This window comes from Pyrus communis, chromosome 7 (genome assembly GCF_041283825.1).
Source record: "Pyrus communis isolate YQ-2024b chromosome 7, ASM4128382v1, whole genome shotgun sequence".
Taxonomy (NCBI): Eukaryota; Viridiplantae; Streptophyta; class Magnoliopsida; order Rosales; family Rosaceae; genus Pyrus; species Pyrus communis.
Genome location: NC_142571.1, coordinates 20205437 through 20222551, shown reverse-complemented (window position 1 = coordinate 20222551; position 17115 = coordinate 20205437). Strand labels below are relative to the sequence as shown.

The window sequence follows — 17115 nt, the reverse complement described above, 5'->3', positions numbered from 1 at the left end:
TAGTATCAATTCATAATGGATTGTTAAAAATGAAAATCGCCCACTGTCTCGCTAATTGGAACCTAATGGATTGTACATTGAGTAAGGAATGTCAATGAGATGGCTTAGCAATTAAATAGTTTAATTGAGCATGATCAAGATTAATTAATTAGTTTTGGGATCTAAATGGGTTTTGGTCCACAAGACACATAGAGTTTAGTTGTATGACAACTAAAATGAAATGAGCAATTAACCTAACTAAAAGGAGGAGGCTGGTCATGCTAAGGAGAGTGCCTTATTTACAAGTTTGTCACTCAAATGAAGGAGGTATAAAAGTGACTTTATAGCCTTTCTTTCATTAGGGCTCTTTTGAGAGAAAGTTTGGAGGCACAAACTCTCTCCTTCTCTCTTTATAACCGACCACTTGGGGTGAAGTATAGCTAGCAATCTTTCTTCATCCAAGTCATTCCATCTCTTCTTCACACCTCATCCTTGGTGTGGAGACTTAGAGGCTTTCAATCTTGGAATCTTTGGAGATTCCTTTCCTCAAATCCTCAAGGAGCAACAGAGAAACAAAAAAGTAACCAATGAAGGAGAGAAGAACACAAACACAAGGAAACATTCAAGGAGCTCGGAGTGAACTTAAAGGCCGCATGGGTGAATCACTTGTGTAATCAATGATGAACTTCAACAATAATGGAAACTTTGTCTCTACTTCTCTTTAATTTGTAAAGAGTCTTATGGTTCACCATTCACTAGGCTTTGAAAGTCATGGGTTATAAAATTGTTTTGAGCACTTGCTTACTTTAAGAGTTATTATGTATGTTTCTCAGATGTTCTTAATTAGGACAAAATTTTTCTTTCAATCAAAACTATAATGTATAAGGCTATGTTTGATTCAAAAGTGATTAGTTGAGAAATGAGATTTTTGATAAGCTCACTTTAAAGAAAGTCTCAAATGTTAGCCTTAAATGATTATACAATTAAAATACAAACAAGGGAGTGGCAAACCAGATTCCTGTTGTAATCATGGTACTTGAGCAAGGAAGGAGAAAGGCACAGCAACACCAAGATCTTCAACAAACACCTAGCCGGATACAACTACCCTATGGGAAGCATTATGTTATGTGTTATGGGGCTTGTAGGGACCGGTGTTTTTATATATACGCTAAAAGCTAGGGTTTCTATCCATAAAGGAAAACTAAACAAACTTTCTTAGCCTCCAAGTTAAGTATCATAATCATATTCAATTAAGAATTTCATCAATTTTATTTCCAATATAAGACACCTTATATAGGATTGATATCCTTAAGAGATCAAATCACAATCAACATTATTCTCCAATATTACATTCTTATTACATGTAGTAGATCACTTAAAGGTTAATTTATATTGGATAAATCCAACATCAAACTGATAGAACCACAAGTCAGTGAAAAGCATCATAAAGCAACAAAATTTTCTTAAACACTTTTTAATTTTCAAAGAGAATCGATTTCCAAGATCGAAAATACGAGTATTTAATCTGCTTGTGTTTAAACCTGAATTAAAGAGATCTTGCACTTAAAAGTACATTTTGTAAAATATAAAGACGATAATTTGGTGTTATGTCAAGGGAAAAAAACTCAAACCCTAATATAAAAAAGGAAACTTTAACGAAAAGCTTCTAGTACTGTTCACTTTAACGAAAAACCACATTTTTACACTAAAAAATCAATCTTGATACTATTCACTTTACCTTTTATTTTGTCTTTATCGTTAAAACTCAAAGTTTTCAAGCTCTTTTAACTAGTTTTCCTTACTTTATTTGAGTTCGTTTGGTTTTCATTCTTTTCTTAGTATCTGCATTCGCACTAGAAACTTTCCCCTACACAAGAATTTCAACGTGCCGAAAACATAGTCGGGTACACCAACTATCATAATATTAGTGGTTGTCAATTTATTTTTTCAAGTGTGTCCAACAACTTGTATCATGGAACTTGATATACCAAGCCGTGTTCTTAACACACTAAAAAATTTTGCCCTCTACACTTATGTCAAATCCTCTCGTGCGTAGTTTAGATCCATTAATAGGCTATCACTCCTCTCAGAATAAAAAAGTTTAATTTTGCCAATCATTTATTTAACTGAATAGAAACATCTTTTTTAAATTACGATTCTTATTAAACAAAGTTAGTTTGAACTAAGACCGCAGCCAAAGTTAAAGAGAAGTTTCATTTTGCCACAGTATTTTAGGATATCAACTCGAGCTAGAAATTTTCTAGTATGCTTCGAGTATCTTATACTTTAGAGTTTTAGCTATTAAATTTTTTTATCAAAGATATAATGATTAAGATTTAATAGTAAAAAACCTTAGAGCGTATGATACTCCAAGGATGATAGAATTTTTGCAATCTTATTTATTTATTTATTTTATTTTGGTTAGAAGAAACGCTTTATTAAGCGTTAAAACATGACGCAAAAAATCACTTTCCAAAGAAAAGATATGCTGCCTAAATAATGAACAGAATCAAACGAGGCATGGTTAAAAACTAAAATTTAAAAAATAAAGGGGTCATGGTAACAAAGGTCCCTCAACCTCTATGCTTAGTTTTCATTTATGAACTCTTCTATTAGTTTTTTCTTAACTTTGTGTTGCATTAGTGATACTTCCGTCAAATATGTCTTCTTTTCCTTCAAATTTAAGGGTATAGTGGTCTTTTCATACTTATAAACCAGTAAGTAAAGATCATCTCTACAAATAAATTAAAAATAAGATCGTTTACTCAATAATTAAGAAGTTTCGGTCCTAAGCATGAAGTTTATTTAATAGGTCAAGAGGTATTTTGAGGAGTTCCTACTCAATCCTTAAGCAGCCAAACCTCTCCCTTTAAAAAAAATTCAATTTCTTATTGTTTGGATGAAATTTCTGTTTTATCCTTCAACTTAATGTAAAAGTTGATGGAGTTAACGAAAAGAACTACTAGTGCAACAAATAACATAATTCGAGGACGGGAGAAACTGTCAACAGAGTTCATGAACGAAAACTAAACTCGTGGTATAGATGAAGAACCGTTGTTACAATTTAGCCAAAAATAAAATAAAATTAAAAATCTGAACTTGGACGGTGGTTTCACTACATAATGGTAAAAACAACAATATCAATACATCCCATGTTAATAAAGTTAAGGGTAAATTAAACTTTCATATCTCAGGTTTGGAGTCTATTTCAATTCCTTACAACATCTTCAAAACATTTCACTTTCATACCTTAAGTACTATTTTATTTCAAAATAATACATTCGTTACATTTTTCATCCATTGATCTGTTAAATGCTGATGTGGCTGCCACACATATGCCACGCGGCTGCCAAACGTCTGACACGTGGTAAATAAAATAATTTTTTAAATTTTTTTTAAAATAACCTAAATTTTCTCAAAAAAAGAAAAAAAAATTGAAACCCATTATTCCCCCCCCCCCTTCCGGCGACCCACATCTCTATCCCTAACCCAAAACCCAAAAAACCTGCAGCAGCAAGAAGAAGAAGAAGAAGAAAAAGGAGGAGGAGGAAGAAGAAGGAAAATAAATAAATAAATAACCCCAAACCCAATTTGTCCCCCACCGCCCCACTTTTTTTTTTTTTTCTTCTTCTTCTTCTTCTTTTTCTTGCAGGTTTTTGGGTTCTAGATTAGGGTCGGGGGAGGAGGGGGAAGGCACTGGTTTCAATTTTTTATTTATTTATTTATTTTTTGAGAAAATTCAGGTTTTTTAAAAAAAATTAAAAAAATATTTTATTTGCCACATGACATATACGTGGCAACCACGTCAGCATTTAACAGATCAATGGATGGAAAATGTAACAGATGTATTATTTTGAAATAAAATAGTACTTATGGTATGAAAATAAAATGTTTTAAAGATGTAAGGAATTGAAATAGATCTCAAACTTGAGGTATGAAAGTGTAAGTTAATACTCATCTAGAATTAGATAAAGAAATGAAGAAAAAAAAAAGAAATAATAATTAGGTCATATACAAATGATCAAAATTAAAAATCAAAATCCCATTTATTGTTGTGGTCTGATAATCCAAAAATAACAAAATTTCTTATATGTGATGAACCAAAATCGTCATCCCATAAAAACCAGTCCCATACAAGTCTCAAACAATAAGCTTCCTACTGTAAACCTGCACATCCACAGTTTCACAAACATATAAACGTTCAGTGGAAAGACAAGCTTACCGTGTCAAAAAAATACTAACAAGACAGAAGACGAAAAGGAAATACGAACAAATGGAGCCGGTTATGAACTTTTAATAAAAAATAGAACTGGAAGCACACTCAATGGACAATAAAGAGGTACTAAACCGTGTTATATATATGGCATATCGACTATTTAGTGTTCCCCAAGTTCTATTTTTTATTAAAAGGTCGTACCTATAGTATCTATATGTGCATATTCACAAAGAAAGAACTATAAATTGTTAGAAGAATGTCTTTAGCCAGACCACTAACCAGAATTCATTTTTTGAGGCATGTGTTAGCAGAAACTGACGTGCTTGTTAACAAAAGAGCCACAAGAGATCAAGTGATTCTTGTCAAGAATCCAGCTTTTCTCTAGAAAATCCGGCTGCACCTGAGCGGTAGCAAAAACAAGCTGGCGTTAAGTAGCAGTAGCTGTGCAACTTTCACTTGATGAAAAACCGGTGACTTTGGTAGCATCATTCCCTCTGACTACTCTGTTACATGTGACTTTGAAGGACTGTGAGCCATACGGTCGACTGAGCAAACTGATTGGCATTCGCAGAGTCGCCTTTCGGTTTCTCCTACCCCTTATCAAAATGCTGAAGGTTTTCTCTCCATCGTTTGTCAGTTCACCGCTACTTGCAGCATTTCCATTTGGGTTCTCACTTGGTTCACTCTGAGCATGTTCAACCCCGCAAGGGTTTGAAGGACCATTTTCCTCTACACTTTCAACTGCATTGCTCATTGCCTCTGATTTCAGAAGGTTCACTTCTTGCTTAGTTTCCTCCACATTGTCAATGTCCGCTGGCAGAACTGGAGCAGAATCATCACTGTGAAATTTTGGCTCCAATGTCGATTCAGAAATTGGCTCAGCAACAGGTGTAGGGGCAGAGAAATCCATCGGATGACAACCTGGCCAAACTGTACAATGAACAAACTCGGGTGCTTTGGGGTTCACATTATGCCATGCGAAATGATTTGGATGAAACCCGCTACTAGTAACAGGAAAGGAACTGGTTCGGATTACTTGGGGTGGACTGTAAGGAGGGTACATAAAAGGCAATGCTTGTATGATGTTCGGGGTCGCAGGAGGAGAATGGTAAGGGTGGTGAGGGGAGGAGCACATTGGATTGACCGTGGGTAAGACAGTACCAGGCCCTGGATGAAGATTCATGTTTACAGGCCAAGGTGCAACAATTGGGACATTACCTGCACCCGAAGGTATTGCAATGTTCATGGAAACCGGAGCAGCACGTGCAACAGATGGTGAGGGATTGAATGGAGCTGCTGAGGCAGACAGCTTCTTACTGGGCAATCCCCGATTATCAACCGAACTCACAGCATCAGCTACACCTTGCGTGGTAGAGTTGGAGTCACGGAGTTCACAAGTGCCAGATGGATCTGTCTCACAGATTCCCTTCTTGGGAGAACCCAAAGATTTTGGCACTCCATCTGTCAATAAGTTATCTTCTACCGCTTCATCAACCTTAATACCGCTGGATCCGTGTCCATCCAAACTCTCAAATACCATCAGTGAAGACTTATCTTCCTTTGCATCGTTTGAAATAACTTCTCCTTTCTTCTCAGCAGCTCCAGTTTCCTCTGGTAAGTGGTCCGTCGTAACCAACACAGAGTTCTTTTCTTCAAGTATATTTTCTAACTCAGTTGTGTTTGGTTTGGAATCTCCTTTGACTTCAATTGTTTCTTCTTCTTGCGCTCGGACACCAAGTTCCTGATTATCTGGAATGTTATTATGGGTTTGAAATTTCCCAACAGTACCTGGTGGAGCCAATGCTACTTCCTTGTAAGAAGGAGACTTCCCAAGACTGACTACAGAATTTTTCACTGGGCCAATTCCATGTGGTGAAACATTTTGACTGAGTTCTGATGGAGAATTCAAACTTGTGCTACCATTAGAGGGCTCTTCAGTATCTACTTTGGTAGACGAAGGCATAGACTTGACTCTGTATGTTACACCTTTAACTATTCTCCGTCCAAACTTAGTACCTTGGGAGGGGGTTGCAGTGTGATTATCTGCATAACTTCCATGAGATGTTGGCCTTTTCTTTACAAGATAATACCTACTGTTTTGATTTGTATTCTTCACTGAAGAACAGTCCATGTCACTTTCACCATATTTCTTCTGGTAATTATAGACTTTCCCAATAGTTGCCCGCCGCTGCCTAAGACGCCGCCCATATGAGCCAGCTGATCTAGGTCTGTGAACTGATTGCCAGCCATCGTCACCACCATCGATATATGTTTCAGCAGGTATCTGATCGAAAACATTTGAATTTTCCTCTGCAATCTCTTCCACGGCATGCTGAGGTTCAACCGGAGCAGAGCTGTTCTCCTGGATTACATCTGTTCTATCACATGGTTCAAGTACATTTGTCTCCTGACCCTCTTCATCAGAACCCTCTTTTGTGGTTTCTTTTGAAGACTCATCGGAACTAGCTGAGCTGACAGTTTGGATGGATTTTTCCTTCAACTGCACAAAAAATTGAAATAGCTTGCTCATGTGCATGACAAGAGTTCAAAGAAAGTGTGTCTTCTAGCAGGGCATGTGCACCTCTATATGTAGTATGTACACTAGAAATGTTCTTTGAAATTTCACGCAAAATGATCAAAATGGGGGCGGGATAATTTCTATTCAGTTCAAAGTTGAACTAATATTTGTTTCCAGTAGGTGTGATTCAGCTTGTTACCAATGATGAAGACCTTGCACTAAAGCAGGGTTTGTTGGGGTTTATCCATTTTAATAAAGGCTTCTATCTGTTCCAAAAGTAACCAATTTACCTACTTCAGCAATTTTGATATTTCTACTTACATTTGTTAATACCCCAGGTTTCATATGAACTAAGGATGGGTTGAACACATAACCACGAAGAAAACTCCATTTTTTCAAAAAGGAAAGAAGATAAAAAAATTGAAAAGGCATAAAGAAATGGCAAATAAACCACACATGAAAATGGGTCCGAACTCCAAACATACCTTCGTTAAGTAGCTTTTCCTCTTTCCTGCAACCTCTCTCCCTTTGGTGGGACTAATGTAGTCAAGCAAATCTGATACACTGCCAAGTTTAGAACAACATGGTATTAGAAAGGATTTAACCAAGCTTAAATCACACGTAAAAAAACAATGTCAGCAGTAGCAATGCATGTACAGGATCCACTAGATTAGACAGAGAAATTGTCTCATGACCAGAAATTCACAAGGAATTCTATATCAATGTAAGTTTCTCGAAGTGGCACATAAGCATGGAAAAGGGTCACCTCTTACCATGAAATCCTCATTTTTAAATTCCAAATAAGTGCATACATAAATGGAAATTACAGCCGTGTCATCAGGCATAGAAACAGAAAAGCAGGGCGTATATCATAACTTCAGTGATCCATATTAACATTAACAATGTTATCAAACCTTAAGTGGCCTTTGCTGGCAATAGATGCATCAGGCTTTCGAGTCCCATTTCTGGCAGCTTCTTGCTGTTCAAAAGCCTTGGACTCAAAGTACTCAAGCCAAGCAGCAGCATCCTGCAGTGTTTGTTAAAACATGTTAGATTGGTTAATCCTCAGAGGAGGTAAAGAGTTTAAGAGAAAGGGTGGGCTAAAACAAGATGAGGATATACTTGTGTTCGTAAGTCATCTGGGCCAAGCTTTGCTCGCAGAATTTGCAAAGTTGTCTGCTCATGCTGAACACTTAAAGGGTAAGCTTCCATCAAAGAGAGAGCAATTGCAATAGCGTGGTAACTGGCTGCTGTCTGGAGAGATTTAACATTAAAATGGTTAAATTCTCAAATATACAAAAATAAATAATTTAAACTTTACTATATTAAATCAAATTTTCAGCGGTATATCATTGAACGTGCTATGACATGTGAAGTTTCACCGGTTGTCTACTTGTTATAAATTGAGTCCTCATTTTTTCCTCTAACTGTTTAATCCTTAGCTCTTAGAAGCCTTGGGACAAATAAATTAAACAACAAATAAGTGAACGAATACACAACCTGAATATGGTCTGGGCCGAGTAACCTTTGATTACACTTCAAAGCTTTGTGTAGATATCTGAGGGCAACATGCACATTTCCCAGGCCTTCCTCCATCATAGCCACATTGATATATGTTGCAGCAGTGTTTGGATGAGATGGTCCACATGTGAGATGCAAAAGATACAAAGCACGCTTTACATACCTGAACAGCAGAAATTGTGAGCTTATACAAAACGCGTATACTAATGAATGAACAGAGTATGCAGCATGCAGCAATGACTCATGACTAATTTATCTCCCTGTTTTCTTTGCCTTTAAATGGAAAAAACATCAAGAACGAACAAGAAAAGGGACAAAGCAGGTTATCTGCTCCAGTAACTAGCTCCATACATTGGATCCATGAAACAAAAACGGCAAACAGCTTGCATCCATAAGATCGTTAGAGCAACACATTCACGTCATCACTTTGAAAAATATTCCCCTAAACACGTAAACTGTGATGTTATATGCATAGAGATCCCTTTGAACAAGGAAAATGCATACTTGAGAGCCAGCTCCGTATGTTGAAGTCTGTAATAGAACACAGCAAGATCCCCATAACTCTTCATGGTGTCTGGATGGTCAAGCCCTAATTCTCTCTCGTTGATATCCAAGGCCTTTTGCTGATAAATTGTTGCCTGTAATGGGAGCACATCAATGGTCATCCACGACATAAAACCTTTTACCAAAGAAAGACAAACTTTCAATATTTTTCCCACTTTTGCACATTCCGTTCCACCTTTAACAATTGAAATATGAAACCAGATGTAGCCAATCCCTCAATTTAAAATCTATGTTGATCCAGAAAGTAACAGTTATATGATGTCAGATGTCCCAGAAACGCCAAAACAAAAGAGATGGCAGCAGACCTGATTAAAGTCTCCAGTGTGATATAAAACTACAGCAAGGAGGCTGTAAGCTCCGGCTGTCATTCGATGGTATGGACCACAAACTGCTACCAGCTTTGCAAGCGCCTGCAAATGCCAAAGTTCAGCCTGTAACCAACTACAATACCAATATAAAAAGGTGAAAGAAAACCTTCTAGCAACAGTCTGCATACCTTAGTGCCAAATGCAACTGCATCTTCAAGTTTTCCCTTATCTAAAGCTGTTTTTGATGATTCTAGGAGTTGCCTACCATCTGCCGAAGAGCAAGCAGCTTGCTAAAAATATCAGAAGAAAGGTTAAATTACAAAAGATGTCATCACTCTTACCACTTCAAAAAATCAAAAGAAAGGAAAACAGATGCTTCTAATGCCAAACGTCACCTTATGCACTGGGACTAGGCTGACAATATCTGAACTTTGGAATGGATTTGGAGAATCCATATCAAAATCCCTTGGAACCATCTCAATACCCACCTAATTGGGGGGTGGAGTTGAGGGTAGGGGGAAGAGAAAGCAAAATGTCAAAACAAATTTAAAATTAAGTATATAATAAAAGTTACAGTGTAAACTTACGAAGACAGTATTCAAGAATGTGGGCCATCTCCAGAATCTAATATGCATTGTCATGATATATACCTTGTGACATAATCCACGCAGAATTGCAAATCTCCTCACATCTTCATAGTTGAAGCTGTTAAGATCCCATCCGTATCTTTTTTGCAAGAATACCTCCAGCCACTTCCACACAAGAGAATGAACACCACAAGACCTATTTAATTCTTCATTATCCAAAACGCCCAGCATAAGATTCAATGCAGCAGCAATTGATACAGCCATCTTCTCAGTGCTACCAACGGCGGCAATCACTGCCTGAAGTATGTGCTTAAAAGCTCGCACTATCATCTCATGAATGCAAAGGGACTGCACATGGGATAGCTTCTCCGAAAGCTTGACCTGTAAAGAAAGAAAAGGCATTTCGTTCAATATGATAACCTGTTAAGCCGAATTCCGCAATCATCTACACAGCACTACAAAATATTCTGAGAGTTTCAGTTTGGAGATGAGAGGCAGTGCAAGTTAATATTTTCTATAAGTGAAGTGATTAAAGAAGATAGAGCTTTGATGCCCTATAAATAACGGTAACAGGTTAACACTGTCTAACAGTCACCAATGCATAATAAACGGAGTGCTAGCTTGAGATCTTCTGAAAATTGACATGATCTTGGTTCTTTTTTGTTCCTTCTATTACATACTTCAAAGCCACATTAACAAATTCCTCCACAAATCTGACTACAGAATAAAGTTAATGAAGTTCAGAAGAGGCATAAATAGCCGGCAAAGTTGAGGACACAAATGTAATTGGTTCTTAGGTAGATGAATAATATGAGACGTGTCACGTGTTAAAAATGAAAGTTAGAAGCAAACTTACAACATGCCCCAGAGAGCGCATCCGAAGACCTCTAGTATGCATGAAATCAGTCAAGGTCCGACCATCAACTGGTGAAAGTTCCAAGGAACCAAAATCTGCTACCTGCATTATACGAAAAATTTATAGAAACAAGAATCACCATAACAATACTTCCATGAAAAAAGGTAACGAGCTTTAAGAATAAAAATGCTTACCAGTTTGGGAAGAGCAACTTCAGAGTAGTACTTCTGAGACAAGTCGATCAGTTCTTGCAGAGACTGTCAAGCACACAATACATTAGTACACAATGTGAAGTACAAATAAGTAAATCTAAAGCCTCTAGTGACACCTATAATGTATTACCTTGCAGTGAAGTCCAGTTTCTGAATCTTTTAGTCGAGCAAAGGCAGCATCAGACAATATCTCTGTCAGAACATGCTCATTTTCTTTGGCATTAGTCTCAAGCTTTGATTCTACAGAAGAGGATATAGTATTTTCAGCTTCTGCAACACCACCATCTGCATGAGATTTTGAGCTTTCAGATTGCAGCTTGGTATTGCCTCCATCTGATTTTTTCTTGTTGTTCTTAAGGGATTTAAGAGGCGTCCCAAGTCCCTCCACCTTCATATCATTTTTACCCTTCTCGTTCGACGGTTTCTTATCTTTGTCTGCATTTTTTTGGTCTTGCAAGTGTTGTATCCAGCAAGCTCCTAGTTCCCATCTCACAAAATTATCAGAATCTAGCTCCTCTTTCTCAAGCTTAGCAAGACTTTCTTCTAACACCCCCTCAACAAAAACACACGAGGCCGAAAGATCTTCATGTTCCAGAGTTTGCATATGTGATGCCGGTTTATTCTGCTCTGAAGGTATTGTCTTGTGAAGTAGTAATCTTAAACTGCAAAGAACAAGGCACTAGTTAGGTCCGTATACTGCAAACTCCATGACAAAAGGTTGGTAGCTTTACATAATACTCACTGAGGCATTATTGCGTACCTGTTGATATTAAGGGCATTAGCACCACCTTCGGGTTGATCAACAAATACAATGCTCTGAGATGGAGAACCGACTTTCTTATTTTCTTTACCCTCAACTTTGACAACTGCAATGTAACCACAATATCTGACATTGACAACACCTAGAGTGTTGACATCCTGCACACATAATTTAACAAGAATCACCTCAACTGCACCAAAGTTACGAAATAAATTGCATAAGGTAGAGACAAAGATCATGGATCAACAATACTATTTCAGAAATAACTTACGTGGGCAGCAGTATTTTCATCTGCAGTGATCCCTTTCAGAAGGTTTCGTTGTGCTAGATTCACTTTATCAACTCCAGTTGCTTGAATTCCATCAATTTTAGTATCTACCTTAAAGCTTGCATTAGTAACATCTTTCATAACTGTGACATTCAAGTCCCCTACAATCTCGGAGTAAAGAATCTCACTGTTTGGAATTGAAAAAGTCAATTCCGGTTTTCCCATTACACGCTGCACAGCATTAATGGCTCTACAAATGGAAACATCGACGAATAGGCTGTGAAGAAGGAATGCCTTCCTATCACGAATCTGCCTCTCCTCAGCTGTCTTGCAAGGCATGGATGCAATATGCCAAAACTCATTAGCCCAGGGGATTAGATCAAATTTCCCATCTCTTCCTAGACCACCTCCATTTCCACCCCAAGTTTCATCCTCCATGGGGAGAGCAGGGAAAACTGAAGGCGACTGAGCTGAAACAGGCGGTACGAGCCACGTGTTTGCTCTAAACCCATAAGGAAGATTCCCAAACTGCAAAATATCAAAGAAAACAAATTATCAAATACAGAAATGGTAACACAAACTCATACAAGAAAGCATAATGAATGATCCTATACCTTATTCCGTTCCGAAAATGCTTTCAAGAGCTCATCATAAGCCTAAATATGAGAAATTAAATATACACATAATCAGTACACAAATAAAAAGCTAGAATAAATTAAAACCACTACAGAAACTCAAAAGCTTTACTAACATTGTCAAAGGCTCTACTAAGCTGCCGTAGCAAATCGACGAGGTTGTGACACAGAATCCGCCGCTTCCCTACGCTATAAAACCCCTTCTGGCAAGCTTCAACGAGAACCACCTTCCCATTGCAAAGCTTCACCTGAAAATTTGCCAATATAACAATGTATTTCGATGATCAGACCGAAAAATAAATAAATAAATTGTCTTTGTGTGCGTGTGGACTGTGCAGAAGAAGGTCTTACTTCAAGAGAAAAAAGGTGATCATCCGCCTCAATCTCATCGACTTGCCGTGTCGCCGCCCTTCGAACAACTGCAAAATTAATACCATTTACACACAATTTTTGCAAAAATTAAAAATTTCTGCCACTAAATACACAAATAAATACGTCAATTATACACAAATACGTATATACGTAGAGAGAAAGAGAGGGAGGAGAGAGAGTACATTGCAAAGGGGGTGTGAGGTGGGAGAGAGAGAAGAAGTCGTAGAAAGAACCAAGCTTGAGGCAGGAGTGGCTCATCTCGGTCTCGGAGTCCACCGCCACGTCTCGCTTATCGGTTCCGGTAGAAACTTGAGACTTGGAGGCGTTGGCTGCGGCGGCCGTGGCGTTGGATTTCTTGAAGCTCTTATCCTGCGCACCCGGCGCATTTTTACCAGAGCCAGTTGAAGAAGCATCGAGCTTAGGGCTTTGGTCCTTCGCCGGCAAAGACGACGCTCCGAAGCTCGTCGTGCATGCAACGATGTCGAGCACGCGTCTAACGTGGGCCGTGGCGCGCTGTTCATCGTAGTCCTCTGAGAAAAACAGAGCAGTGTTAGAAATTTGACTGAGGAAGAAGAAGAAGCATAATACGACGACGTTCAGATACTCTGACCCAATGGGCCCTCAACGGTCCAATTCATACGGCCCATAAAGATGGATCGTAAAAAGTAATACAAACGACGTCGGATGCTTTTTGACAAATACCTTCGACCAACGTCAGGACGCATGGCTTGAGTGCGGAGACGTCCGCCGCGTCATTTAATCGATGCCCTCTTACCTGTCATGAACGACAATAGCATTATGGCCGTTTATTTTCCTTGTCAAACAAAAGGGAAAATCAAAATTTTGAAATAATAAAAATGAGAAAAAGAAGAAGAAATAATATGGGTAATGGAAATTACCTCATGAGATAGTGAAAAATTCGTAATATTACAAGTTTCTGTATTTACTGATAATAGCTGACGAACATCAATAATCTTATCTGTCGATATTCCCTGCTTCAATAACGTATTGTTATTTTACATAAGTAATATCCTATGCATAAGTAAATCAACTTTTGTATAAAATATGTGTAAGTACATGCCGCATCAATCCATAAAAAGTAATATAACTTTTGTCCTTGAACGCATTACATTGTGGACCTCAAAAACTAACTTCAATCCTGGGAAAGTAGGTGAAAGTATTTAGTTTGGAGACTTAGCAGTTAGTACATATTCGAATCCAACCAATGAGCAAATTTAAGCATACAAAACATATGGTCTTACACTCAGTATTTAAGATATCAGCGAAATTGTTGATATTTTAGCCAATATCTGAAAAATCAATGATCAATATGAAAAGGAGGATTAAATGAAAACTTCATCCTTTATCGGTAAGATATAAGAAAATTCAATGAACATCGATGATATTTTTCACGATAGAAAATTTGCTAGAACCTATTGCAGATGGTTCCAGCAAATTTCAAACTTTTGAATTTTTTTTGAGAAATTTTTCTCTAATTTTGACGAGTTGAGATACCTATTCCATTAAAAAATTTCATACTTTCCACCGATGACAACCAATATCGATATATTTATCGATATTTCTATAAATTTGTATATGATATTTTAAACACTGCTTAAACTTAAACAAGGATAATTCAACCACGGCAAGAAACCTTTAAAAGTCCGCCCATTTGAATTAGAAGCAACACAAACAAAACGTGGTTGTCTTCCAAAGACTACAAGTAACAAGAAAGACAGAAAGATTTAAGAGTTTATCCAGTTTTTTTCTAAATTAAAAAAATATTATAATCCAACAACCTTCAAAACGACACTGCTTTCATCAGGAAGTTTCACAGTGATGTCCATAACAACAGGAAGAACTGCAGAGCAAGAAAAAATGACACAAGAGATTTATTAGTTATCTCAATTGGTGCTTAAGTAATCGAATTTAGCAATTTGAATAAGAAGTATAAAATAATGATAAATACCCTTCTCTTCTTTCTTCTTCTTGTCTCCTTTTCCCTTTCCACGGCTGTTTCTGGGCGCCATTTTTGCAGCTTGTTCTTGAATGAATGAGCTTAAGCTTGAATTTGCTTAATTACCCTCCTAAACATATATATGAAGAATTTAGTTCATTAAACCTTTGTTAATCAGATTGTAAAAAACTAGGATAAAGTTTAAAGCATAAGGCAATACTAACCACAAATTAGTAATCCATAAACTTATAAAGTTAGCACAAATATATATAGCTAAAGTGAAGATTAAGTGAAAAATATGTAATAAAGAAAACAGTGAAAACTTTGAACATTTACCAAGTATTTGGAAAGAAAGAGGAACACTTTTTTTTTTTTTTTCTGTGTTGAAAACGAGGAGCTTGTTGCACCAATTAATAACCATGCATGTAGAAAACCATAATTAAGATAATAATTATGCAGAAGAAGATGTGGAGGAAAGCTTGCTCTTTCTTTCTTTCTCTCTCTCTCTCTATATCAGTTTCTCTCTCTAAGTTTGGAGCTTGAGAGTTTTGGATAACGAGGAGAGGAAGAAGGAGGAAAAATAGAAGATATGGAGAGAGATGGGTGTGATAAGGAAGCAAGGGCGGAGATTTAACAGTCAGAAGAATGTATTTGGCATTTTACGACAGTTTTCTGGCTTATACAGAAACAATTATCAATTTGTATCAATTCGTTTTGTGGGATATGTATTTTTATTTTCGGTTTTTCTTTTCTAACGATATTTTAATTTAGGGTCAATAATAAGGCGAGGACGGAGAATTCGAACTTCGGTGCAAAAGAGGATCTTGATTAACTTGATCACATGGCAGCCTATGTTTCGTTCTTTTCATTTGATATGATGATATTCGATTCTAAAGCATAGAGATTTAACTAAATATGAACAATAAGCCATTTATATTTCATAATAATTAGGTATAAACTCGTCACCCAAGCGGATTTGCATTTTCGTTTTCTTTTTAATTCAACTAATTTTACTAACTTTTTTTTTTTTTTGTCAAACAATAGACTAAATGTTAGATTAGCTACCGACGGGAACAAACCCACAACATCATGCAAAAGCTGAATACATTTTCATCACTGTGATAAAGAGTCACTTGCAAAAGAAAACTTTTTTTTTTTCTTTCTAACTTAATTTTAATAAGGTGTAAATTATGACTGTTATCATAATATTAAGTCATATCTATAAGTTAATGGGAAGGTTGGAAACTATTTGGATGTTTATGCTGCACTTTGTAATGTAGGGCAAAATCTGGGGCCCAGTGCCATTATGGGTCCACTCAGAGTTGGATACCATGTAAGTAAATCAAAAAATCAGAGCCGTTAAAAAATAATTTGATCAAAAATTTATGGAGACTTACTTATCGTGAAATTAGAATGATTTTCTTGAAGTGAGGAACGAGAATGTTTAAGTACTTCGAAATGTGTCTCTCGATGGGTTAAGTACTTCGAACCATCCAGAGGGGTTACAATACCTTTTGTTTATTGCAAATTGATGGACAGATTGGTAAAATGATCAAATTAAATCGGTCTTTGTCCCCCATGGAGTTGTAATATTAGTGGATACGAGTATTTTTCCTTATTGCTTGTATTATAAATTTGACAAGGATGAATGCCAAAACGCCGTCAGATAATCCTTTCGTTTTGAGTTTATAGCTTTTACTATTTTATTGATAATATAGAGTAAATACGATGGGAGGAAAAAAAAAATGCATGAGCAATGGTTGGAAGGAAGTAAAAGAAATGTACATAGAAAGATTACACCAACCGAAAACTAAAACAAATTTTATTAGGTTTTGTTTCCTACGTTATCCTTCATTTCCTTCATCTGTTCTTCTTCGATCTTCGTTCTCTCATATGCATTATCTTTATATCTATCAAAAGAAAACTAAAAATGAAATCATATCAAACAAACCCTAAAAGAGTTCAATGCCCTTTTGAAACCATTACATATGAGAGAAATAATGGATAATAATCAAGTATATATGGGAGAACTTAAGGAATTGAAAAGGGCAAAGAGAGGTGGCGGGAGGGAGGAGGGAGATTTAAGAAGAGATTATGTGAATACTAACATTTGAAAGTTAAGACAACCTTGCTTGGTTTTTAGTTTTTATTTTGTGAGTCAATTCATACACAGTTTATTATCATCATTCCCTAACCGTTTTTCATTCTCTTGACCCAAAAAGAAAAACGTTTCTCATTCTCATTTTCTCCCATTTACTTTTTCTGTGTCTCTTTCACAAAAACTAAAATTAAAAGCGAACTTGGTATCAAACGGGCATTCAATTTTTTATTTTTCATTTATTTATTTATTTACTTTTTGTGT

At 36.7% G+C, this 17115-nt stretch overlaps 1 protein-coding gene across 3 annotated transcripts; it reads right to left on the bottom strand.

Annotated features, from left to right (window-relative positions):
* Nucleotides 1–4006: 4006 nt before the first annotated feature.
* On the bottom strand, nucleotides 4007–15427 carry LOC137733189 (protein REDUCED CHLOROPLAST COVERAGE 1). 3 transcript variants are annotated; one of them, XM_068472347.2, is made up of 25 exons: nucleotides 15090–15427; nucleotides 14766–14883; nucleotides 14596–14657; nucleotides 13696–13788; nucleotides 13499–13571; nucleotides 12979–13326; nucleotides 12776–12843; nucleotides 12541–12672; nucleotides 12404–12445; nucleotides 11793–12317; nucleotides 11522–11679; nucleotides 10892–11423; nucleotides 10744–10806; nucleotides 10550–10651; nucleotides 9757–10074; nucleotides 9502–9594; nucleotides 9295–9396; nucleotides 9104–9208; nucleotides 8739–8872; nucleotides 8214–8397; nucleotides 7836–7967; nucleotides 7628–7740; nucleotides 7199–7277; nucleotides 4475–6695; nucleotides 4007–4146 (listed from the first exon to the last, which is right to left on the bottom strand). In XM_068472347.2, the coding sequence occupies exons 2-24, from the start codon at nucleotides 14824–14826 to the stop codon at nucleotides 4623–4625; spliced, it is 5592 nt and encodes a 1863-aa protein (XP_068328448.2). In that variant the 5' UTR covers nucleotides 14827–14883; nucleotides 15090–15427; the 3' UTR covers nucleotides 4007–4146; nucleotides 4475–4622. The 3 variants fall into 3 exon arrangements, with proteins under 3 accessions (XP_068328448.2, XP_088552595.1, XP_088552596.1); XM_088696469.1 differs by having other exon boundaries at nucleotides 13696–13791; nucleotides 15090–15231; XM_088696470.1 differs by lacking the exon at nucleotides 15090–15427 and adding an exon at nucleotides 14978–14996 and having other exon boundaries at nucleotides 13696–13791.
* Nucleotides 15428–17115: the final 1688 nt, after the last annotated feature.